A 26,078-nucleotide genomic window follows, 5' to 3' on the forward strand; every position below is an offset into this window, starting at 1 on the left:
TAGGCTCCTGCTTTACCGAAGGACAGCGGAAGACATTTTTGTGTTTTTTACCCATTTTAGTTTTTTGAAGGTCCGTGCTTGTTTCCTAGACTACTCAGTGTACTCTATGGGGTAGGGGCTGGTGCTTGTCTCCCTGAAGGACTCGTGAGGCTCCCAAAACGTCTTTCGGAGTATTTAAAAAGTTTTTTTATAAATTTTGCCCCGAGGGACGAGTTTATTGGGCAGCGCCACTCATCCTATGAGTGGACACACCGCCATAGCAGCATGTATAACACACTCCAATAGGAAGCAAACCCGCTGGGTTTTCCTCTAGTATGTATTAGCCGTTAGGCGCGTTCGCTGAGAAAGTTCATGTATAGAGTATACTCCTGTATGACCCTGCACACTGAGCCTGTGGATGCGTACCTCGCCTCGTCCAGTTAGCAACCAAACCTGCCTGGATAAACAACCAAACCTGCCTGGATAAACAACCAAACCTGCCTGGATAAACAACCAAACCTGCCTGGATAAACAAGCGCTCGAATGAAACACAACTGAAAACAAAACACGGGCCAATGACATTTTATCTAAAGTACCTCTTCCCGTATAATTAAACAACCCCCCTCGTTCCCTATTCTGCCGAGCGCATTGACCACCCAATTCAGCTCATATTGGCGCCATTATTACCAAAACTGTCTCCCATACAGATTTTTCTAAATATAAAGTGATGGAAATCGGGGGAAATAAAAACAGTAATATATTACCAGTAATGGGGAAAAAAATATATTATTTTGTCCGTGTGTGCGGCGGGACACAGCTTGATAAGAGATATTTTGAATGAGCGAACTTCGTCATAATAATAATTGGTGGAAACTTTGAACTGGCGTGACAGTAGTGGAGAAGGGTGGATAAAACTATTAATGATCAGTAGGCCTAATTTGCAAATAGGCTTCGTAGCCTTTGTTCTCGTATTAAGGGGGTTTTTGAGGTCATTTAAATGGCCAATTGTCTGTCCTCCTCCATCACTCCCCCCCCCCACCTCCTTCCCCTAGGGCTTAACTATTGACATGAGATCAAATGATAGATTTTAGGATAGATAATATTGTATGTTCATTTATTTTTCTTTGTAATACGTTTTAGGGGTCTCCTCCCCCCCCCCCTTTTGCGTAATACGAGACTGTCGATTCGATTATTGTCTGGTACCGATTCGACCATCGGTACCAGAAGGGTTCACTCTATACCGCTCAGAGACTACATTATGCTTGTTCCACTTTCTTCAGGAATAAAGAAGCTACCTGCTGAAAGAACCTCTTTATTTAGACATGCACAACATCTCCTCGGCAACAATCACTTGATAACAAATGACTAACTCACTGCTTTAATTAAAAGTACCACATCACAATTTGCTCAGTAACAAAGCAATCCGCCACCATACGTTTACAAAACATGCCAACCATACCGCAGTTACTTCAGCATTAAAGTTAGCATAACGAATAATTAATCCGTTTACTTCAGTAATAAAGAGGGCTGCACTTATTTTAGAAGGAAAAACAATTGTAACCTGAAGCTACTTCAATAAGACACTAGTGACCATTAAATCGTTAATAAAGTCCATAGAGGAAATAGATTAACAACAGTAATAAGTCTATATGGACAGACGAAATATATTTCCGGCTGTTATATATCTCCGGCTGTTATATATCTCCGGCTTCTTGGGGTGTACCCTTGTGATTCACTCGCTCCAATCCCGATGACTGATAAGCTGGAGATAATGCAATTGCGCTTGTCTGTCGTTTAGGTGTGGTGATTGCGGTGTAAGGGGGAGGGTTGGGGGGAGGGGGGAACAGGACAAGGGTGAGGGAGAATTATCAGGGTGTGAGTAAGAGTTGATAGGGGGGGGGGTGGTGAAAGAGGGTGTAGGACTGAGGGCGAGGGTGGGGGTGAGGAAGAATGTACGGGTAAGGGAGAGGGGGAGAGAGAGGGTCGGGGAGTGAGGAGAGGATGGAGGTGAGATGTGAGAATCTTGGGGTGTAGAGGGTGGGGGGGGGTGAGAGAGGTGTAGGAGGGTGTAGACAGCAGCGTGAAGGCAGAACGCAAGTCTGTCAATCGATTGGTAGATTGGCAGGTAGGTGGGTAGGTACAGGTAGGTGTACTAGTCGGTAGGTAGGAAGATATATAGGGAGGTTCGGTGGTTGGTAAGTTGGCATTTATGTAAGGAGGTTGGTAGGCAAGCAGGCAGGGAGGATGGAATGTAACAAGTAGGGAGGTTGGTAAATGGTAAGTAGATTTGTAAATAAGCAGGTAGGTAGGTAGGCTAGTTGGTTGGTAGGCAGAGAGGGGGGGGGGGTTGGGTCAGGTAGGTTGGTAGATAGGGAAGGAAGGCAGGCAGATTAGTTGGTAGACAGGGGGTTAGCCAGACAGCCAATTAGGTACGTTGGTACTCACTTTTAAGATTGTCTAAAAAATTTGGAATTTTTTCCCTACAGTTATATAAGTCAATATCATATTTCTTATTAGCGTTTGTGTTTGTGTGTGTGTGTGTGTGTGTGTGTGTGTGTGTGTGTTCATGAAATAAAAAATGATAGAGAGGGTGTGGATCTCGTTCCATCTTGTCCTTCGCTGTGAACTGCTAAGGAACTGCGATATTCCTACACACCGTTCCCTACGCCACTGGCCAGCAAGATTTAAGTATTTTTCAATTCATTATGTATATATATATATATATATATATATATATATATATATATATATATATATATATATATATATATATATGTCGTACCTAATAGCCAGAACGCACTTCTCAGCCTACTATTCAAGGCCCGATTTGCCTAATAAGCCAAGTTTTCATGAATTACTGTTTTTTCGTCTACCTAACCTACCTAACCTAACCTAACCTAGCTTTTTTTGGCTACCTAACCTAACCTTACCTATAAATATAGGTTAGGTTAGGTTAGGTAGGGTTGGTTAGGTTCGGTCATATATCTACGTTAATTTTAACTCCAATAAAAAAAAATTGACCTCATACATAGAGAAAAGGGTTGCTTTATCATTTCATAAGAAAAAAATTATAGTAAATATATTAATTCAGGAAAACTTGGCTTATTAGGCAAATCGGGCCTTGAATAGTAGGCTGAGAAGTGAGTTCTGGCTACTAGGTACGACATATATATATATATATATATATATATATATATATATATATATATAATAATTACACTCTTAATGTCAGGAAGACGTGTTGTGCATATTTCTTGTCTTTACTCTTCTATAATAGTGTATCGTTGACATTTAGTAATCAAACTCGTAGTCTTTGCAAGATATTCAAATTCACCTTTAGCTTCGCTGCGTGCGAGAGAATAGAGAGAGGAATAACTTATGTTAAAAGTGTCTCTGGAATTATTTCCCAATTATCGTGATGCTTCGAAAGTCGATTGTTATTATATTCCCAGCCATCACAGATGGTTTAGACAACTTCTGCAACGGTTCACCAATCGGTCTGATGCATTCCCCACTTACAACTGAAGGAGAAAATAAATGAACATAGAATATTACCTATTTACAAAGGTACTTCCAACTCCTCCTGAGATCTTCAACTACGTTTGAGTACGTATCGATTTAAGCCAAACCAAAAAAGGAGGATAAAGTGTTCACAAAAATTCCGATGCCTTTTAAGACTGTGATTGGCACTGCAACTCAGCAGACGAGGATCATGAAGACAGTCGCGCCATACACATCGGGGAGGAAAATTTATCGCTTCTGCTCTGGCTCGTAACCGACCGCAAAATCTTGTTACATGTAAAACCCGTCGGTGATTAATTAACGTTTATCGATCAAGTAGTTCGAGACGAACCCAAAAGTAGCGCCATCAACAAAATTTATAGAGTGAGTTGTTTGCGGAGGGGGGAAGGGGGGGGGGGAAGGGGAAGACTACTGGGCACAAGGAACACAATCCACACCTTGTGCCAATCCATGGTTGACAGGCCACCAAACTTTCCATTCACCGTCGTTAATAACTTTCAACCCCATCCTCTTCCAGAATTTCAACTCCTCGTTCTTCTTTCTCCCCCTTCCCAGCCACCCTTTTCAAAACTCTTTGGGTATCAATCGCAAATCGACTATGAGGGTATACACACGCACACACACTAACACACACACACATCAACACACACTCACCATCACACACACCAACACACACACCAACGCTCACCAACACACACACCAACACACACAGCAACACACCAAAGCGTTATATGACAAAGAGTATTGGGCATACGTGACTCCACGAGCGTAGCTCTCATCCTTGTAACTACACTTAGGTAATTTCACTTGTGTAATTAACAACACACGCACACACCGACACACACACACACACACGTATCGATACACGATACACACACACACACGACTCAACTGTCCATCTGTTAACAGTTAAAAGACGGAATGCACTAGGCAGTGATGTGGTGGAGGCTGACTCCATACACAGTTTCAAATGTAGATATGATAGAGCCCAGTAGGCTCAGGAATCTGCACACCAGTTGATTGACGGTTGAGAGGCGGGACCAAAGAGCCAAAGCTCAACCCCCGCAAGCACAACTAGGTGAGTACAGGAATAAAAGTTATTATATTACCTGATCAGAAGATGGAAAGCGGAGGCAGAAAGCAATTGCCTTTGAAAGAAAGAAGCCACTTAATTACAGACACTTAGAATCTATGAATTTTGTCACAAAACATCAATGTGGATTCAGCAAAGCAAAATCCTGATTAACCAGCTTATTAGAGGTCTTCGAGAAGCTGTCAAAAAGCTGGCAGGAGATAGAGGATTGGGAAGACTACAGTTTCCTGAATTTCCAGAATGCTTTTGACACGCTATGCCAACTAGAGGACGGGGGAGGCTGGTGTATACAATGAGTACTAATGTGAGTGATGGAGTACCTTTCAGAAAGGAGGCAAAGAGCCATTGATAGAGATCACGAGTCGGAATCCTAACACACATTGATAATCTAATAGACGAAGTAAACTCATTTTCATCAATGTTTGATAACGATGCTAAACTAACGAGAATGATCAAACCTCATGTAGACTATAATATCTTGTAAAATAAACTAAACAGTTTCTAGAACTGGTCTGAGAAATGGCTTTTTGAATTAAACCCAGACAAATGCAACGTAATGAAGATAAATATATGGGTGAAAATATTATAAATGCACTTCGGAAAGAAGGTAAAGTAAATTTCAAATTTTGACACAGAAAAAGAGGACTCGGGAGTAGATATAATTTTACTAGAGGATGAAGTTATAGAGGTCGAATCGAAATGGTTATAAGTTGATAAGATGATTAAATAAACGAGTGAAGGGAGTCAATAAGTAGCATTACTAATGATCGTAAGGAGGATCTAATAGCAAATACTCGATCGTGCAAGCATAACTAGGAACGTGTAAATCTCTCTCTCTCACACACACACACACACACACACACACACACACACACACACACACACACACACACACACACACACACACACACAGTGTCAGAGTAGTTAATAAATGGAATGTACTAGGAAGTGATGTGGTGAAGGCTGACTCCATACACAGTTTCAAATGTAGATATGATAGGAATCTGTACACCAGTTGATTGACAGTTGAGAGGCGGGACCAAAGAGCCAAAGCTCAACCCCCGCAAGCACGATGAGGTGAGTACAATTAAGTGAGTACACACACACACACACACACACACACGGACGCACTTTCCAAACAAGCAACAAAGCAAGGTTAACCATTTAGCAACAGGGTTCTGACGCATGAGTTTGACACGAAACCGTGTACGAACAACGACGTCTGCCCTTTGCATCTCGGTCAAGGGTATGTCTTTTTTAGTCCTTAACACGCAATAAACACAATCGTCTCTGATCTTTTGTTCTCGTCTCCAAGATATTATAATTTACAGCCAGTCAAATTGGCGTAGATAACGAGACGATTTATGATTAGTCACCGAATAAATTAATAGATTGCCAGCCACGTCAAGTGCTAATATTTACCTGAAGACAAAGAATTAAACGCGACAAAGAAAACATTGAATGAACGTATCCGGTGAAGAGAACTTAAACTTAAAATAAAAATGTATTTTATACAAATATGTAAGTTTTTGGTGATTTTTCTCTGAGGTATATTGCACGATGAAGTGTGTATGTATATATACTTGTACACATACATGTACATATATATACATATACTACGGGAATTAAACCTCACTTCACTGGAAGACAGAAGAGTTAGGGGAGACATGATCACCACATTCAAGATTCTCAAGGGAATTGATAGGGTAGATAAAGACAGTCTGTTTAACACAAGGGGCACACGCACTAGGGGACACAGGTGAAAACTGAGTGCCCAAATTTCCATGTCATATTTTGTTTTGAAATTGATAAATGTATATTCCACAATAATCACATCCTTCTAATTCCTTCCTTTTGCGTCCGACTCATGCTGATGTTCTTGACTTGACGCATATAATTAGGGTCTCTTAATTGTCAATTACAACCTTTGTCTATTTTTTCTTAATGTTTTAGATATTATATACACCTGTTTCTTTCCTTCTTCAGTGTGGGGAAGTTTTCCTTCGGGCTTCCTAAGCAGCTCAGCCTTATTCTTGGTTCCAAACCAAGTCTTGTGACATATACTAAGGCTTTTCTGCAATTTTTTTTAAGATGTTCCATGCCAATGCTGCATTGTCGTAAGTGGGTCTTACATATGTTACAATTATTGTTTCAAAGGACTTGTCAAGGTACTTGAAGGATACGGAACATCATCCAGCTAAGAGATCATGCAATCTTTCATATATTATCCCAGGGGCGGGGGTCATCTCTCATGTTTCTTTTCTTATAATAATTCAAGATAATACATTTTCGATCGTTTGGATCATCTACAAGGTTCATGTAATCTCTGCGGTACCACGAGCTTTCCTTTGTTCTAATTCAGCTCATTAACTTCGCATTATTTCCCAAATATGAATATGAATAACCCTGTTTAAGATGCTTGCATGCATTGGCAACACGATGGGTTCAAGCAAGGATGCTTGAGGCACTCCACTCGTAACAACTCAACCACTTCGATTTTTGTTTTTATCTCACCATCACCCTCTGTGTTCTTATCGATTGGTATTCTCTTCATTCTTCCCATAAGCACACGAACATCCATACCAGGTTTGTTTTTAAGCGTGTATAGGACTCTGAACACCTGCCGACTCCTCTGAACACCACCCGACTCCTCTGAACACGTGCCGACTCCTCTGAACACGTGCCGACTCCTCTGAACACCTGCCGACTCCTCTGAACACCTGCCGACTCCTCTGAACACCACCCGACTCCTCTGAACACCACCCGACTCCTCTGAACACCACCCGACTCCTCTGAACACCACCCGACTCCTCTGAACACCACCCGACTCCTCTGAACACCACCCGACTCCTCTGAACACCACCCGACTCCTCTGAACACCACCCGACTCCTCTGAACACCACCCGACTCCTCTGAACACCACCCGACTCCTCTGAACACCTCCCGACTCCTCTGAACACCACCCGACTCCTCTGAACACCTCCCGACTCCTCTGAACACCACCCGACTCCTCCGAACACCTCCCGACTCCTCTGAACTTTTCCGAATATCTTTTCCGGAGTTTTTCTCCGAAAAAGATCTCCAGGGTTTTCTTCTCGCTTTTCCAAAGATCAGTTAACAGTGTTATATCCACTAACATACCGCTTCCATCTTTCGACATTGTTCTTCGAATCCGTCAATGGATTCACATTATTATTAGTCTATCCCTCACTCTCACGTTCTCCCTCCATCCCTCAAGCCTTCCACCAGTCATATCGTCTATCCATCAATTTATTAACCTTCTTTAATCAAACTAGAGAAACTCCCTTCAAAGACCCCTGTCGCATTTGGAGTACTCTGATGATGTTGGATTATTCAGGAGCCGTTGGAGTACTCTGGTGCCGTTGGAGTCCTCTGATGCCGTTGAAATACTCTGGTGCCGTTGGAGTACTTTTTCACTGTTGGAGTACTCAGGTGCCAGAGGTATTAACAAACCAACACTCACTTCGAGCACCAAGAGTGCCAAATTATCGATCTGTTCAGCTCATTCGCAATTACATTCCGCTGTTTCGCCAGCGCTCGGCCTGCTCTTCCTAGACCCGTCAGATCTGCTCTATCTCCAGCTCCGGTAGCGAGAGTCAGCCGGTAGGGAGAGTCAGCCGGTAGGGAGAGTCAGCCGGTAGGGAGAGTCAGCCGGTAGGGAGAGTCAGCCGGTAGCGAGAGTCAGCCGGTAGCGAGAGTCACCCGGTAGCGAGAGTCAGCCGGTAGCGAAAGTCAGCCGGTAGGGAGAGTCAGCCGGTAGCGAGAGACAGCCGGTAGTGAAAGTCAGCCGGTAGCGAGAGGCAGCCGGTAGCGAGAGGCAGCCGGTAGCGAGAGACAGCCGGTAGCGAGAGACAGCCGGTAGCGAGAGGCAGCCGGTAGCGAGAGGCAGCCGGTAGCGAGAGACAGCCGGTAGCGAGAGACAGCCGGTAGCGAGAGGCAGCCGGTAGCGAGAGGCAGCCGGTAGCGAGAGGCAGCCGGTAGCGAGAGGCAGCCGGTAGCGAGAGGGTGTGTGAGGACCCCGGGCGTCTGGTACGACTGTCTGGGCATCTCTGGCGCCAGATGGAACTGCGATAACCAGCTGATAATCGGTCATTTACATAATCAGATGAGCGAGCGATTGGCTGAGGGGTCGAGGGGGTGGGGAAGGGGTAGGGATCGAGGGGATGGGAAGGGGGAGTGGGAGAGGGGGTAGTGGGGGTTGGGGTGTCTCCACCCATCACTCCACTTGTTCATGGTTCTGGGTGTTCATTAATTGTCGGTCGGTGTTTTGCTTGGTGCAGTTACCCTTGTTGTGCTCGCTGGTGTAATTACCTAATTGTACCTACCTAATTGTGCTTGCGGGGGGTTGAGCTCAGGCTCTTTCGCCCCGCCTCTCAACTGTCAATCAACTGGTGTACAGATTCCTGAGCCTACTGGGCTCTGTCATATCTACATTTGGAACTGTGTATGGAGTCACCCTCCACCACATCACTGCCTAATGCATTCAACCTGTTAACTACTCTGACACTGAAAAAGTTCTTTCTAGCATCCCTGTGGCTTATTTGGGTACTTAGCTGCCTAACTCGCAGGTACCACTTTTCTGCTGGTGAGCAGAGGCTTCAGGGGTGAAAGAAACTGTGCTTATTTGTTTCTGCCTCGGCCTGGAATCGTACCCGGGCCCTTAGAGCAACGACCCCCGAGCGCTGTCCATTCAGCCTCGCGCGCGTGTGCGTGTGTGTGCGCGCGCTCCTGTCATCAAGATGTACTCACCTAGACAAGCTTGCAAGTTTGAGCGCCTTTCGGCCATCAGTAGTTTAAATGCAATAACTCTTTTTCACTTTTTTTAATAATAATTAGAAATTAAACTATGTATCAAATTGCATTCGCAAACTTCGTCATCTAGTACGTTGCATTTATTTACAAATCTTAAAGTGAAGACCCTTCAAATGACATCTCTGTAACGCATTTGTTTCTCAAGTTTCCATTAACGTCGCCTCGTTCTATTCTTCCTAACTTTGAAACTTGCTTTTCTAGTAACTTAGTCACTTCCCTTAAGAAAGTTCAACGTTAATGTCATGTCTGCCCAACTTCTTTCATTTAGTGTGATAAAGTTCAGGGGCCAGATTCACGAAGCAGTTACGCAAGCACTTACGAACCTGTACATCTTTTCAGTCTTTGGCGGCTTTGTTTACAATTATTAAACAGTTAATGAACGCCGAAGCACCAGGAGGCTGTTTATAACAATAACAACAGTTGATTTGGGAAGTTTTCATGCTTGTAAACTGTTTAATAAATGTAACCAAAGCCTTGAGAGATTGAGGAAAGATGTACACGTTCGTAAATACTTACGTAACTGCTTCGTGAATCTGACCCCAGTTCCTTCTTCACAACTCAGTCCCTACGGCACCGTTTTGTTGCATATTTTTGCACCTTTTCCCGATTTTTTTGTGTTGCAATAGGTAAGGGTTTTATGCCGGTGCAGCATACTCAAGAGTGGGTCTCACAAGTGATGTATTTGTTGGTATGAGGCCTCTAACTCGACCGAAAAAATTCTTAGAGATGTTACTGTTTGGTACAATTATGATAATAATGGTTGATTTGTATTAGTTTTGAAAACAATATAAATTCAATTTAAATAGCACGTGCAATAGTCTCTATTTATTTAATTTGCATCCTTTATATCAAGCAAATTAAATTTATTCTATTGATAATTAATGGAATACTGCGGAGTCTTCAATTGAACTTTGATTATTTCAAAGTAATTTTCTTTTATCTCTCTTGTAAGTCAGTGTTGAACTATTATTTAAATCCTTTAAGTAACATATAATAAATGTTCTAAAAGTTACTAAAACAAATACAATAGTATATAAGGACTTTCACAGACAATTTATATAAGTGATTTAAAACATTGTTGTCAAGTGACTCACTGGACGAGCAGTGCTGCCACTTTATTATTATTATTAACATCTTTTTGACAAAATTAATTAAAATTTTGCCTAATCTGAGGATTTCGATTAAGTCTTATTAAAGTGAGGATAATGCTGGTACTCACTGTCACTGGCACAGGTTGACAAGAGGCGAGCCCTCGAAGGCTGTATGCACCGAGAGTGCCAATTAGTGCAGCAGTGCCAAGGTCAGCTGTCTTGTCTACTGCCAGCTTGAGAGAGAAACTTGAGAGTTTCCTGCCAGAGGCCACTAGTTGGTGGGATGGTGGGACCAAGGGGACGTTGGTCTCCCATAACCACCACGGTAAACACGAATCACAAGAACGTGATGCATCAATGTCGTAGCTCAGTCGATTAAGGCAGCGTCTGGGATGATCTTGGACGTAGGTTCGAATCCTCGTCACGGCCCTTGTGGATCTGTTTACCACGGTATACACTCAAATAATAAGCTAATTGAAGTAAATTTTAATTTCATTGTCAGAGTGACCCTGAAGAAGACTTAAGTAGGTGATGGATACTGATCTCTGATATGTGAAGCGGAATTCTGCGTCCATTAAACAGTTTCACGAAGCTTTCGATACTTACATGAAATTTTCCTATAAGAAATTTTAAGTGTAACGAACAAATACATTGGAGGAAATAACTGGCTTATGTGTAACAAATAAGTGGACTAGTATAGTAAATAATTGACTTGGTATAGCAAATAATTGACCTAGTAAGGCAAAAAATGGACCTAGTAAGGCCAATAATTGACGAAATATAGCAAATAATTGACCTAGCACATCAAATAATTGTCCAGAATATAAGAAATAATTGGCCTAATATAACAAATAATTGACATCGTGCAGCAAATATTCGCTGATAACAAATACCCTAAAATTACAGTGGAAACAATCTTCGGAATCCAAGATAAATCCTAGATGCCAAACTTGGCTGTAATTTGTCACTGATCAAATACTTTAAGACGAGTGATAGTGGGACGACCCCGCCACTCTAAGACAAGAAAGTCTTCACAAGTTGATTTTTCTTCTAATTTTGTAAGTCGACGCGTGGTGGGTGGGTAAGCATGCTAGGTAAGCATGCTGGGGTAAGTATGCAGGGTAAGCTTGTTGGGTAAGCTTGTTGGGTAAGTATGCTGGGATGACCAGGTCATATATCAGGTAGAGGGAAAGTAATTATCTAGAGAAAGCGCTGAGGTATGGCAATTATATAGTCACTCGGCAGGGATACGAGGATAGGGATTTTTGAATAGGGCGGAGGAAAGGATTGATGCTAAATCTCTTGGACGGTTGGGGACTGAACGCCGGCCTGCAAGTAGCTAATAAGCTCACAAGGAAAAAAGGAATCTACAGAAAGCCTATTCGAGGCAACTCCTACTTACATCCCAACAAATACAATGTAACTACAATATCTTTAGTTTTGTTACTCCTTTGTAACAACGAAAATACAGTAAAGAAAATGTTTCCACTGTGTATTTGATGGCCCCCAACCACTGCCAGTTTTGGTGTCCCACTGAAGGGGTCATTTTAGGAATCATTTTAGGCTTATTGAGGTTTTCCTAGGCCTAAGCCAATACGAACCTAACTCCAGGGTACAAATTGACTGCTAGCTGGAGAACAGAGAGAAACGTTACCAAACGTCTGGCGCTGCTGGAGAGTCGAATCCGGGGCCAATCAGTTTTGAGCCGACCTATAATTGAGAGCATCCAATGGTTCTACTAATCTTTTCGCTGATCCACTACCCTGTTTCTTACACAGTATTTATCGGTTTCTTCTGATTCTGCGTTTATCCAATTGGAGGCATCATTCGTAGTCTAATATTTGTAATCGCTTACGTATATAATCTTTGCTAAAATTCTTCATTAATCTGTATTGTTCAGCCATGTCTCTTCTCAGTCTACGCCGTCCTAAGATATGTAAGTTGTGTTTTGCTTACACCTTTCGCTTCCTGAAAGAGTGTGAACACCTGAGAGACATTAGACATATATGTAGAATAATAAGCCCCAAATTGCTTGAGTTAGGAAAATACTATTTGTCAAATATGGATACTGTTCTTAAAAGATTTCCCCATTTTGCACCCGCAAGATAACGTAAGATTTTAAGGGTTGACAAATGTTAATCTTCTTGCTTGATAAGCTGTTCACTTGAGACAGTTAAGCAAGACCCAACTGTGTCCGGGTGAACAACCCAGCGGGTTTTCTTCCTGTTTGGGGAGTGTTGTACATGCTGCTATGGCGGTATGTCCACTCACAGGATGAATGGTGCTCCCCAATAAATTCGCCCCTCGAGGCAAAATTAAAATTAAATTAATCATTATTAATTTATCCACGCTGGTGGAAATAATTTTAAAAAATAATATATTAAATGATATTGGTAAATTACATTGGTAAATGATAAACAATATGGGTAAATACGTGAGAGGGGCCATTCTGGAATAATTGCAGAACAGCTATTGAGTTAATTTTAATGACTAACGAAGAAATTTCACGTTATTATCAGTCTGTAATGAGTGAGGATGGTCGCTTAAGTGGCAAGTGCCGAGCACGATGTTGCAACTTGTTGTAAAGCTCCCTTAAAGTGAGCTTTACAATACAACTTTGCTCGCTGTGTAATAAAAAAAAGAAAAAGGATTTTGTGCCAATGCATTAAAAGTGCTTTCCAGTTATTCAGAAAAAAATGCATTTGTTTTGTGTTGAAAGACATTACTGGTGCTATACATGTTTCGTCAAGTGCTGGTGGCGAGGATGTAGCATAGAAGTAGCAACAAGGACTAGATATCCAGATGTAGCGACAAGTGCTGGCTGCGGAGATGTAGCGACAAGTGCTAATTAATATCTTAGAAACATAATAGCAGTGAATGAAAACAGCAACGCGTGTAAAGTAACAAAGTGCTGTTGACATGTGGTAAACAGGGCGTTACGTGCCAGGATGTCGAAGGTGCTGTAATGGCGGAAGGCTTAAAGGGCTTAACGTGTAGCGGTAACAGGCTGAAATGTAGCAGTTTGCGCTGCACGCTAATATGGCGTTGTCAGACGGCGTGATTATGCATGTTGCCAGATGCAGCGTATATACTAGAGGTTAGCACTTAGCAATTAGCGAGAGAAGAGTAATGAGTGCTGGGAGGGGAGGCAGAAGGGGGGGAGGGGTGTGAAGGGATGGGGGGAGAGCAAGTAACCGCAGTGTGCCACGTCCGAATGCTATCTTACCGGCGCTGGCCTTGGCTTTGGCTTTGCTTTTGGAGACGCAGTTGGAGGGGACGCGTCCAGGAGGTGGGGGTTCCGGGGGGGTGGGGTAGTAGGCATCCTCATGGGCAGGAAGGTAGGCATCGTAGGCGGCGTAGGAGTCAGGATGGAGAGCCTCTGTGGGCGGCGGTGGGGGGTTGTGGGGGTGGAGGAGGGACTGATGGTGGGTGTGGAGAGGGTCGGACAGGGCGTAATCGTTGCTACCTTCGCGTTTGGAGCCGCCCATGACGGATAGGAGGGCGGGCGGGGACTTGAGTTCTGCCATGGACATCTCCAGGCCCGGCTGGTGGGCGTGGTGGAGGCCCGTGGGCGTGGCCACGTTGCTGTAGTCGTGGGCGGCGGCCGTCAGTCCCACAGTGTCGGGTGTAGCGTCCTTGGGTGGCGTGGGCGGGAAGGTGAAGAGGTGGGTGTGATGCAGGGGCGCCGCCGGGGGTGGGCGGGAAGTTATGGGTGGCACCCACGACGTGGAGGGCGTGTGAGCCACGCCCATACCGCGGGAGTGCTCTGGGAACCAGGCGGCGTGTAGGGGCGTAGGGTAATGCGGGCGGACGGGGCTCCCTCCCACGCGACCTGCAATGCAAAATAAGCCAAACATCATTAACGTTCTATACGTCATAAACTGCGTCAACATCAGTAATGTCACACGTGAAACTTACGTCAACATCAGTAACGTCACACGTGAAACTTACGTCAACATCAGTAACGTCACACGTGAAACTTACGTCAACATCAGTAACGTCACACGTGAAACTTACGTCAACATCAGTAATGTCACACGTGAAACTTACGTCAACATCAGTAATGTCACACGTGAAACTTACGTCAACATCAGTAATGTCACACGTGAAACTTACGTCAACATCAGTAATGTCACACGTGAAACTTACGTCAACATCAGTAATGTCACACGTGAAACTTACGTCAACATCAGTAATGTCACACGTGAAACTTACGTCAACATCAGTAATGTCACACGTGAAACTTACGTCAACATCAGTAATGTCACACGTGAAACTTACGTCAACATCAGTAATGTCACACGTGAAACTTACGTCAACATCAGTAATGTCACACGTGAAACTTACCTCAACATCAGTAACGTCACAGGTGAAACTTACGTCAACATCAGTAATGTCACACGTGAAACTTACGTCAACATCAGTAATGTCACACGTGAAACTTACCTCAACATCAGTAACGTCACACGTGAAACTTACGTCAACATCAGTAACGTCACACGTGAAACTTACGTCAACATCAGTAATGTCACACGTGAAACTTACGTCAACATCAGTAATGTCACACGTGAAACTTACGTCAACATCAGTAATGTCACACGTGAAACTTACGTCAACATCAGTAACGTCACACGTGAAACTTACGTCAACATCAGTAACGTCACACGTGAAACTTACCTCAACATCAGTAATGTCACACTCACGTGAAACAGCGTCAACATCAATAACGTCACACGTGAAACTTACGTCAACATCAGTAACGTCACACGTGAAACTTACGTCAACATCAGTAATGTCACACTCACGTGAAACAGCGTCAACATCAATAACGTCAATCAAACGTCAAACTCAGCGTCAACAAATCATAATAACTTTCCTATTCATAGTTTATTTTAGTGTTAAACTAATCCCATATTTGTACCGACACGAAATAAACACAAAATTAGTTTTAGGAAATCGGAAAATCAATGTGTAATGTGTTTGTAATTTAGAAATTGATGATACGTTATAAATTAAAAGTGATTTTAGAAGTTTTCATGCATCACAGTTATGGATTATTTTTTTCTATATTTCAAATGCAGTAAATATTTTCTTAGGAAACATAATTATTTGACATCAATTTTGGTGCCAAAATGATCATTAAAATATTTGTTTACTTGACCCCTTAGTGAAGACAAACACCTTCATTGCAAGTGTCAGAACTTGAGAAGGTTGGATTCCTTCCAAGTTGCATCATGAGACAATTAACAAGATTTAAGGAGCGAGTGTATCAAGCATGTTGGAACGTGCATATATCTTCTCAAACTATTTATACAGGCAGAGAATAAGTCACAATAGCGTGGCTGGAACAGATAACTGAACTCTCATTTATGAAATAGAATGAAAGTAAAGACGTTTCTGTCCGGCCTAGAGTTTCAGGGTCCAGGATGAGCAGGAAAGTCACTCTCGTTGGATTTCATGTGTGTTTATTGGATTATATATATATATATATATATATATATATATATATATATATATATATATATATATATATATATATATATAACTAGAATGTATATATATACAGCAAGAATGTAAATCTATATCTCTAAAATGGACTTTTATTTTAGATTCTAAAATCTAAAGCTGATTCTATCTCTGTGGGTCTGTCCTTGGTTGGAAATGATAACTGTGGAATAGGTATCTAACATGGGCAGTTCTGAAAGAGAGAGAGAGAGAAAGAAAGAGAGAGAGAGAGAGAGAGACTCGGGCACCGCTGCGTACCACTTCTAGTACTACATAAGCCACTATAACATATTCACTTTGTTTAAAGCAGTTTAAACAAAAAAATTAATAAATGTTGCACAGTTCTCAGCCCCTCGAGTATTTATTCCCTTCAAGGCCAGAAGATGATCATTTGGGGGTCTGGAGTCTACATTTAAGGGGCTGTAGTTCACTCTTTTGGACCTGCAATTTAGGCTTTTTAGAGCTAAAATATGCTCTACTGGACCTTAAGTTTACATTTGTGTATCTGTAATTTATACTTAAGGACCGGTTCAGAAGTTTACACTCCTGAACATGTTGTTTACAACTTCTGACCTGTAAATTACACTTGTGAAGTTGCAGTTTACAACCTGCGGTTTACACTTGGTCTAGTCAGCATGTTATTAGAACTAAGAAAATATGTAGTAAGTTTACTGCCGTTTTACTTACTCAAAGTCGCGACATCACTGCCTTCCTGTGATGTCACAGAAGTGTTCCGTCTTACGGCCATGAATGAACATCAGCAGCAGCAATAAAAACAAAAAAAATCAAAACAAAAACAACACCACCACCACCACCAACAGCGTAAACAAAAGAGCGATTAATTGCGTTCTCACGCCTCACCAAGAATGCCGCTCCCGGCAATATTTAGAGGGCAGCACTTTAGGACCAAGATTCATGGCGGCAGTACAGGGTGACAGACGCCCCGTGGACACAACATAAACATTCCGACAAAGGCGGAAATACCGAGATCTTTACGAGGTTTGGGAGGAGAGGGAGAGTGAGGGTTATAGGGAGAGGGGGTATCGAACTTTGCTTCTTGTGCCTACTTGGAAATACCTATTCAGGGGGGCGCCCTAGCTTGGATATCATACACGGGGGGAGGGGCGGATCAGGTCTGCTACAGACCGGTTTGGTTATGAGGCAGAAGAGTCAGGAATTCCCTGTTGGTCTTTGGGGTGTGTCCATTAACCCCTGCTTGTGTTTGGGGATGAATTGGAAGGGGAGACGGGGATTAGAATCTTATTTGAGTGACGGTAAGGAAATCTAGGTGTTCCTTATTCCTGCTTGAGTACGGGGAAAAGCCAGATATGCTTTTGTCTTGCCAGTTATAGTGGAAGGTGAGCAGGTCATGCCATAGTCATGGGCGGTAGGAAACCTACCGATTATTACTTGGTCGTGCTGAAGAGCTGAAACTCAAAGCCCAGTAAACCCATCAAATTAAGAATTGTTGGAAAACTCAGGAGCTGAAGCTCAACCTTGCAAATCAGAAAACTGTACATCCCACTAAGCTTTATAAGAGAGGTGATGCAGGTCTCCATGCGGTTCCTAACCATTTTTTTCTTCCCACTATCTATTTGTACATTCGTGCTACAGTAAGGACCTAAAGCTGTTATTTGCGAGAATAAAATTGACTCGCGAGAAAGTGTTCAATAAAGTGACCATCTCTAGCTCCTCTTTTTTCAGTTGTCATTAAAGAAGTCATTGGAAATTTGTCCAGCGAGGTTAACATCTGGGGCCAGATTCACGAAGAAGTTACGAAAACACTTATGACCCTGTACATCTTTTCTCAATCTTTGGCGGCTTTGTTTACAATTATTAAAGAGTTAATGGGCTCCGAAGCACCAGGATGGTGTTTATAACAATAACAGCAGTTGATTGGCAAGTTTTCATGCTTGTAAACTGTTTAATAAATGTAATCAAACCCGCCAAAGAATGAGGAAACATGTACACGTTCGTAAGTACTTGCGTAACTGCTTCGTGAATCTGGCCCCTGCACACCATCTGAGGAGCTGGAGGAACTCGACAGCCTATAAAAATTAGCTCGTACCTTGTATGAAAGTCTGTAACTCATTTTGTGCAAAAGAGTAAATAAAATAAAACTATTACATATATATAAGAAGGTGGTCGGAGAAGACAATATGTTAAGAGTACACATGGGAGCCCAACAAGGCTGCTTCTGGCGCTATAGTAAATCATTTTCGAGGCTGACAGCCCTTACAAAAACAACCAAAGGTGGTACCTCCTATACGCCCAAATATATATTATATATATATATATATATATATATATATATATATATATATATATATATATATATACATATATATATATATATATATATATATATATATATATATATATATATATATATATAAAATCTCACTATATATGACAATAAACATCTGTATTTTTCCAAAAAAATTACAGATTGACTAGCAAAATTAGTCACTAGAAACTCATCGATCAAAGGCAAAATGAATATATTAACACTCGTGAATTATCCCAGAACAAAGAGACCAATGGGGTGAGAAACAGAGGGGAAAGATAAATAAACATGAATAACTAGGATGAATAATTCATAGGACATGAAGGGGGAGTAGGGAAGGGGGAGTAGGGAAGGAGGAGGACGAGGAGGAGAGAAGTAAGGGTGGAAAAATGGGAAAGTGGAAGAGAGATATGGAAAGGCGTGTTGGTATGAAAAACGTGTTGACTTATATTGCAAATACCTGTGTATTCTATCATGTGCCTCACCCCTCCCCCACACACCTCAGATTCTCCTTTATCCCTGTCTCACCTGCTCCCCTAAGACTCTCTTCCCTCCCCTGCTTACCTACTCCCACCAATCTCTCCCCTGTTTACTCTCACTTACTAGACTTCTCTCAATTTTTCAATCTCCCTCCTCCCCTTTTCATTCTCCTTCATATCTCTCTCTCTCTCTCTCTCTCTCTGTTCAAATAGTATTTTTTTTACAACACTGAAGTGTTTGTTTATGACCGTGACAAGGAATATGTTGCTCATTCGTGTGGTATCCAATCAGAATTCTGTTGTGCAGTGATGCGGTTTCAGATGTTTGACCGGGGCTCTCCTGCTGATGCGTTTGGGCCTAGTTGTTTTTCCAAGTTTGTCCCTCAGATGCGTTTCAGGGACAAACCCTGATAATTCCCCTGATAATTCCCTTCCCTCAGACCAGGTTATCTTTTTGGTTATCTTTTTTGTTTGTTTATCTGTGTTTGAGTATCTGTATGTCTGTTTATCTGTCTGACTGACTGTTCCTTAATTGGCCCTCTACCACTAGAGTGCCATGAACCTTTACGACCAGAGTGCCATAGACCTTCACGAGCAAAAAAAATATACTCCTCTCTAAGTAGAGTAAAATAAATTGGGTAAAAAATTGAGTGAAAATACGGAAAATAGGGTGGAAATACTGCATAAAATAGGGTGAATGATAGAAGCGCTGGCCACTGTGTCTTGTTAAGGCTTGGAGGATGAAGGTGGTCAGCGGGCTCTATCGTTGAGAAGAAAGAAAAACTGCAAAATAGTAGGATTTAAGGGGTTCAATATTGGTGAATTAGATTTTTGTGTGGGCGGCTTCCACCTGGTGGAAGCCAGGTGGAGATTGGTCGGAATCTTAGTGGCGATTGGGGTAGAAGTTAAGTTGAGATTGGGGATGGGGGAGTAAGTGAGGTGGGGAAAGTTACGTTGTGACTGGGATGAAAGTTAGGATGAATCTAGGGGTGAAAGTTAGGTGGAGATTATGGAAGAGGGATGGAATTGGGTTGAGCTTTGGGATGAACGTTTGGCTGATATTGGGGTGTAAGTTGGAGTAAGAGCTTACAGGTGGTAATTGGGATTGAGGCTGAGGTGGATGTCTCAGACCCGAAACAATACTTCAGAGTCTCAGAATGTTCGGCAATACGTTTATTGCTTGTGATGTGTGTCTATGTATGTATTAACACGATGTACTGAACGGGGTGAGAATAGCTTGAGCTACCTCATCCCTTTGTGTGCATTTTACCTGAATAAACTTATTTCAATTTCACTTTCAATACTTCAGATACCGGTTAATGTTTTGACGTTAATAAGTCAGCACCAATGTCCCGGTAACTATTAATATCCAGTATACATTCATTTTGTTTTAAAGATAAATTATCTAATCAACTAACAGACATATCGTAGAATTTTGTAGTGCTGCTGAGCCTTCGTAAGGACAAGAGAGATTAGACACCCAACCTACACCTCTGAAAATAAAAAACATCCCGACGTTTCGGTCCATTAACTATCAACATTTATCACGACTTGGTAATGGTCCAGGAGTGACCGAAACGTCGTCACTTCATTTATTTTCTGATGTGTGGGTTGGGTGTGTAATTTTGAGCCCTGTTATAGTGTCTTACTGTCTTCATACGAGGGATTGAGTGGGGGCAAAACTATGTACTAACTTACAAGTACACGCATATGTTTTGCGAAGGTCGAGCTGTGACTCGTGGGCCTCTCCTCGAAAGCAGTGACAGTTTGATGTGATGAATAAATTGAATTATTAAGTTACACACGCAAATTAATTTAAAAGTGTGTACTCACTTAATTGTACTCACCTAATTGTGCTTGCGGAGGTTGAGCTCTGGCTCTTTGGTCCCGCCTCTCAACCGTCAATCAACTGGTAAGTGTGTGTGTGTATTTTTGTGTGAGAAGGCGCGAGTCAGAGCGCGCACGCACTTGTGCGCATCAACGAACACACTTAAGTGTTCGCGCGCATGTATATATATGTATGCGTGCGCGAGAGGGTAGTGAGGAGGGGGGGGGGGGTGCAGGAAGAGCCAGGAGTGGAAGGGAGGAGAGAGAGAGGCCTTATCTGGCCGACGATCGTGAGGGGAGCGAAGGAGGGGAACAGCGGAAAATGAATGATAAGAGGGGAAGACCTGAACATGTTTAGAAATAAAGGAAAGTGAGCAGGAGTGGGATTGAGGGAAGGAGAGGGAGTGGGAGAGGAATTGAGGAAAGGAGAGGGTGTGGGAGAGGGATGGAGGGAGTGGGAGAGGAATCGAGGGAAGGAGAGGGAGTGGGAGAGTGATTGATGGAAGGAGAGGGAGTAGGAGAGAGATTGATGGAAGGGGAGGGAGTGTGAGAGTGATTGAGGGAAGGAGAGGGAGTGTGAGAGAGATTGAGGGAAGGAGAAGGAGTGGGAGAGGAATTGAAGGAAGGAGAGGGAGTGGGAGAGAGATCGAGGGAAGGGTGAAGGATTCAGGAAACGGTATGAAATGCAGAGAGAAGAAATAGAGAGGGCGGAGGGAATGAAAGAGAGTGGGAGAAAACTAAGGAATAGGAGAATGAATGATGAAGAAAATGTGGAGAAGGGGTATACAAGAGGGAAATGGAATGAGGAATGGAAGAGTGGGTAAGGAAGGTGAGAAAGTAGAGGAATGAGAAGGGAGGATGGATATCATAAATGGTTGAGAAAAGTGGAATGAGATTATAGCAGGGTAGGAGAAAGGGAGAGGTGGATAAAGGTAAGGAGAAAGTAGACCGAATGAAATGGATATGGAAGGATAACAAAGGATAATGAATGCAGATAACGAAGAAGAGAAGCGGAGGGAGAGTGAAGAAAGGCTCTCCCTCTCTTCGTTGGGTGAAGGGATAGGGAGAAAGGAGAAGGAAAGAGAACGAACGGAAGTGGAAATAGAAGCAAGAGACAATAATGAAATAAACGACAAAAAATAATAAAAAAACATACAAGATAAAATATGAAATATTCAACAAAACGGAGAATAATTCAAAACTTTGATAAAAAAATACGTAAAAAATAAAATAAAAATTGGAAAACGAAGAAATGACGAAGTAGGCACAGAAAAACAGGATATAGAAGAGGGGGAGAAGAGGGAGATACGATACATACAAGGAAGAGAGGGGAAACTGGATAACTGGGTGGAACGGGAAGCAAGGGGAAGTTGTATAACTGTGGAGGGAAGAAATGACGGACAAAAAGATTACAGAGCGAAGGAAACCGAAAAGAGAGAATGAGAAAAAAAAAGAGTGAGAGTGGGAGATAGATGGAGGGAGAGGGGGAGGGAATGGGAGATGGAAAGGAGAGAGAGAGAGAGAGAGAGAGAGAGAGAGAGAGAGAGAGAGAGAGAGAGAGAGAGAGAGAGAGAGAGAGAGAGAGAGAGAGAAAAAAAAAAACGGACGGACAGACAGACAGACAGACAGAAGGACCGACCAAGTTGCTTTATTCAGTTCTTAGATGAAGTTCACCACCTACTTACATCCCCAGATATAAGGAAGACAATTGGGCCAGATAAGGTCAGCCAAAGACTGTTCCAGCAGAGTACCGCTCCTGTGCCAGATAAGTAACGGGCTCACCATAGCCCGTGCTACTTGGAACTTGTTCCGAGTAGCTGAATCTATTACAACATGTTCCAGCACTGTGCAGACCTGCTGGTATCACCCCTCACTTGCCTCTAACAAGCCTCTCAACCACATGGAATATCACTGCATTTCACGAACGTTACAGCTAGCCAATAATTGACTAGGAATTGACTAGGAATTGACAAGGAATTGAAAAAGGAATTGACAGCAGGGCACCACCAGGAGTGGAGCCTGCGGCTTAATTTGACTCAACACGGGGAACCTCACCAGACTAACGTATCACTGGTCATTAATTATTGATGTCTATTGATGGTGAAATTCTCGATTCAGTAATCTTACAGCATATATCAATATTTTTTAACATCATCTGTTAGTGCGTAACCGCCAATAGGCTTTCATGAAAAGCAACTCTACTGCTTATCTCCTCTTCACCCTCTTCACTAAGTGACGTCAGTAACTGGGAGGAATCCAAGATTAGTTGAGTTGCTGCGCTGGATATTGCAGGTGTGGATCATCAAGACCCTTATGGATTTGTTCATTGCAGGTGTGCATTTGACCTGGCTATGACGCAGACTTTTGGCTAAGCATTAAGCACTTGGTATCTTAGAATCATTTACACAGCTAATAAGGGACTAGGTCCAAGAACAGACGCTAAATATAGTTTTTAATGGACCTGACTTCGAAAGCCAGTCAAATGTGGACTTCTACAAGGCTTATTAATCACGGAAAATTCATTCCGGGGGTATTCGATGACAGATTACATTTGTAGCTAAAAAATCACAGCCGTTGATTATAACTAGAATACATGATATAGCATTTAGCAGAGGGATGCGGTTGACTAGATATACTTATTGCTTAGGGATAAAAACAGCATATTCGGGAGGAAATGTGAATTAAATGATAAAAGCAACTTGTTGAACTTAGCAAGCAAGACACGCGCACACACACACACACACACACACACACACACACACACACACACACACACACACACACACACACACACTGCACCTTCTCATTTCCGTCACCCATTTTCTTCCACCTACACACAGCCAACAGATGCCATCAATGGAAAACATTAATGGCGTCACAGATTCCACCAAAAACAAAAAAAATGCCAGCTTGCCAACAAGCACAAAATGACAAACGAAAATTATATACGGACAAGTAAATAATTTAACTCTGACAATTAAATATCTTAATAATCAAACTGAATTAAAACTAAACAGTGAAAAAATTTAAACACATCATTAAATAATGAAAAAATCAACATAAATAATAAATGCGAAGCAGTGGACGGAAGAAGTTAAAACAAGTAATGATAAGAGAGAATAGGAAGAAGCAAATAAAATTTACAAATACAGACGGACGACTCTAAATGTCGACATATAAATTAGTGATATATATACGAAGTGAGTTTGTAATTTGCTGATTTTTTTAATTAGTAGAAGCTGCAGGAAGTAAACATTTGATGAGGAATATTCATGTGTATGTGAGAAACGACACGCATATGTATGTATGTATGTATGCATGCATACATGCCAACGTGGGTGTGTGTGAGTATAAGGTGTGTGTTCCTGTATTGGTGCGTTCGTATGCTGACTTAAAGCGTATGCCCAGACATGGGTATTTTGTGTATACACGCAACTTATCATGCATAATCCTGTATTAAAGTGACAAACCAGATACTCGGTTAAACATATGTATGAATAACTTTTAGGTTAATATACATAGAAGTGTCTCGTATGGACTTAAAGGCTTTCATTCTGATGTTCTTATTAGTGCTTTGTTAACGCAACTCGCCCGTGATAATAAGTATTATTACTTACTATTACGTAATATAAGTATTGTGGTATATCCTCCATAATACTTATACTTATATTCTGGCGTTCTTCAAAATTTACTAGAGTTCTAGAGAACACATTACATACATGACCAAAGTTCTGTGAACACCCCGATCATTTGCCAAAGTTCTAGAGAACACCAGATAATTTTCTGAAGTTCTGAAGAACATCCGAGCCTTTTCCATAGTTCTCGAGAGCATATGGTATATTTATATGAACAAATATAGCTTCGTGTTTTTGCAGGTGCGTAGTTTCGGTGTATAGCTTTCAGCTACAATCTTACGTCTTACTTTCTGGAAGTATATTTCTGTCTCTGTCTGTCTGTCTGTCTGTCTGTCTGTCTGTCTGTCTGTCTCTCTCTCTCTCTCTCTCTCTCTCTCTCTCTCTCTCTCTCTCTCTCTCTCTCTCTCTCTCTCTCTCTCTCTGCTGCTGCTTGAGTACCATGAACCCCTTCAGCGGGTGAACAGCGCAGGAGGTAGGTCTTATCTGTTCCATCACCCGGGGAGGAACAAGGGAGGGACGGGAGATGGGAGGGGTGCGGGATAGAGGAGGAAGCGGGACGACTGAGTACAGGAGGCATTGGTTTGAGCGAAGCGAAAGGAAGGGAAAGACGAAGGAATGAGCATTTTGAGGCAAAGAAGATGACATAGAGGAGGAAGAGGAAGGTGGGAGAGGGAAGATAGGGAAGAGGCAAGAGAGAGGAAGGGGGGGGTGAGATAAGGATGTGGGAAGGGAATAGTAGCAAAGGAAGACAAAAATCTGTAAAAGGAGAGGAGACTAAGAGGAAAAAGTAGACTATAAGTCGAGAATGGAGTGAAAGGGAAAGATCCTGGGAAGGTAGATTATGGGAAAGGAGATTTTAAATACATTAAAGATGATGAGAAGAAAACAGGAACAAATGGATTGCTTCAGAAAACTTAATATTAAAAGCATTATTATTGCTTTTATTAAAGAGTCTGTTGAATCACAGATTACATTGCTGTTTGACCATGTCGTGGTGTAGTGGTCTACGGCGTGGGCTTTGGAGTTCCAAGTGTGCAAGGGTTCGAATCCTCCCCCCCCCCCCCCCAGGACTCCTAAAATTTTTCTCATTGATTCATCACGTTAATGACATTTCATTGTGCACTATCATTATTATTATTATACAATCATTATAGATTGATGAAGATTAAGCCACCCAAAAGGTGGCACGGGCATGAATAACCGTAAGTGGTGGCCCTTTGGAGCCATTACCAGTATCAAGAGCTGATACTGGAGATCTGTGGAGGTGTAACTGCACCCTGCGTGACGGGAGATGTCTCCCGTGTAAATCATTATAGTTAATACTGTATTATATTATTAGTAGTAGTTTAATATTAGTAGTGATGTTAAATTAACATGAATTATTTTACTTAGTAATGAAAACGCTATCATTGTTTCCCTGATATATTATTATTATTTTTATTATTACGTGTTGTCCTGGCCTCTCTATGACAGAACACTGTCGATTGTTCTCAAGAATACAGTATTTTGATATACTTCCCAGAGTTGAATCAGTAATAGTAACGGGAGAGACCCAACCCGTTCCATAAGACAGGTCTGATGTTATCTCTCCCATCAGATGGGAAGGGAGTAAGGTGAGAGGCAGAGAACAGTGGCTATCTTGAGGTTATCTTGAGATGATTTCGGGGCTTTTTAGTGTCCCCGCGGCCCGGTCCTCGACCAGGCCTCCACCCCCAGGAAGCAGCCCGTGACAGCTGACTAACTCCCAGGTACCTATTCACTGCTAGGTAACAGGGGTATTCAGGATGAAAGAAACTTTTGCCCATTTGTTTCTGCCTCGTGCGGGAA

The 26,078-nt window shown here is 42.3% G+C and overlaps 1 protein-coding gene across 1 annotated transcript in view; it reads right to left on the reverse strand.

The window, feature by feature from the left end:
* The window catches only part of LOC123744972 (trans-acting T-cell-specific transcription factor GATA-3), a 204,823-nt gene that overhangs the window by 140,400 nt on the left and 38,345 nt on the right, over positions 1–26,078 (reverse strand). The window contains exon 3 of the mRNA XM_069306237.1: positions 13,745–14,350. Coding sequence (XP_069162338.1) covers positions 13,745–14,350 — 606 coding nt within the window. The remainder of the gene's footprint in view (positions 1–13,744; positions 14,351–26,078) is intronic.

The sequence above is a fragment of the Procambarus clarkii genome, chromosome 57, assembly GCF_040958095.1.
Source record: "Procambarus clarkii isolate CNS0578487 chromosome 57, FALCON_Pclarkii_2.0, whole genome shotgun sequence".
Taxonomy (NCBI): domain Eukaryota; kingdom Metazoa; phylum Arthropoda; class Malacostraca; order Decapoda; family Cambaridae; genus Procambarus; species Procambarus clarkii.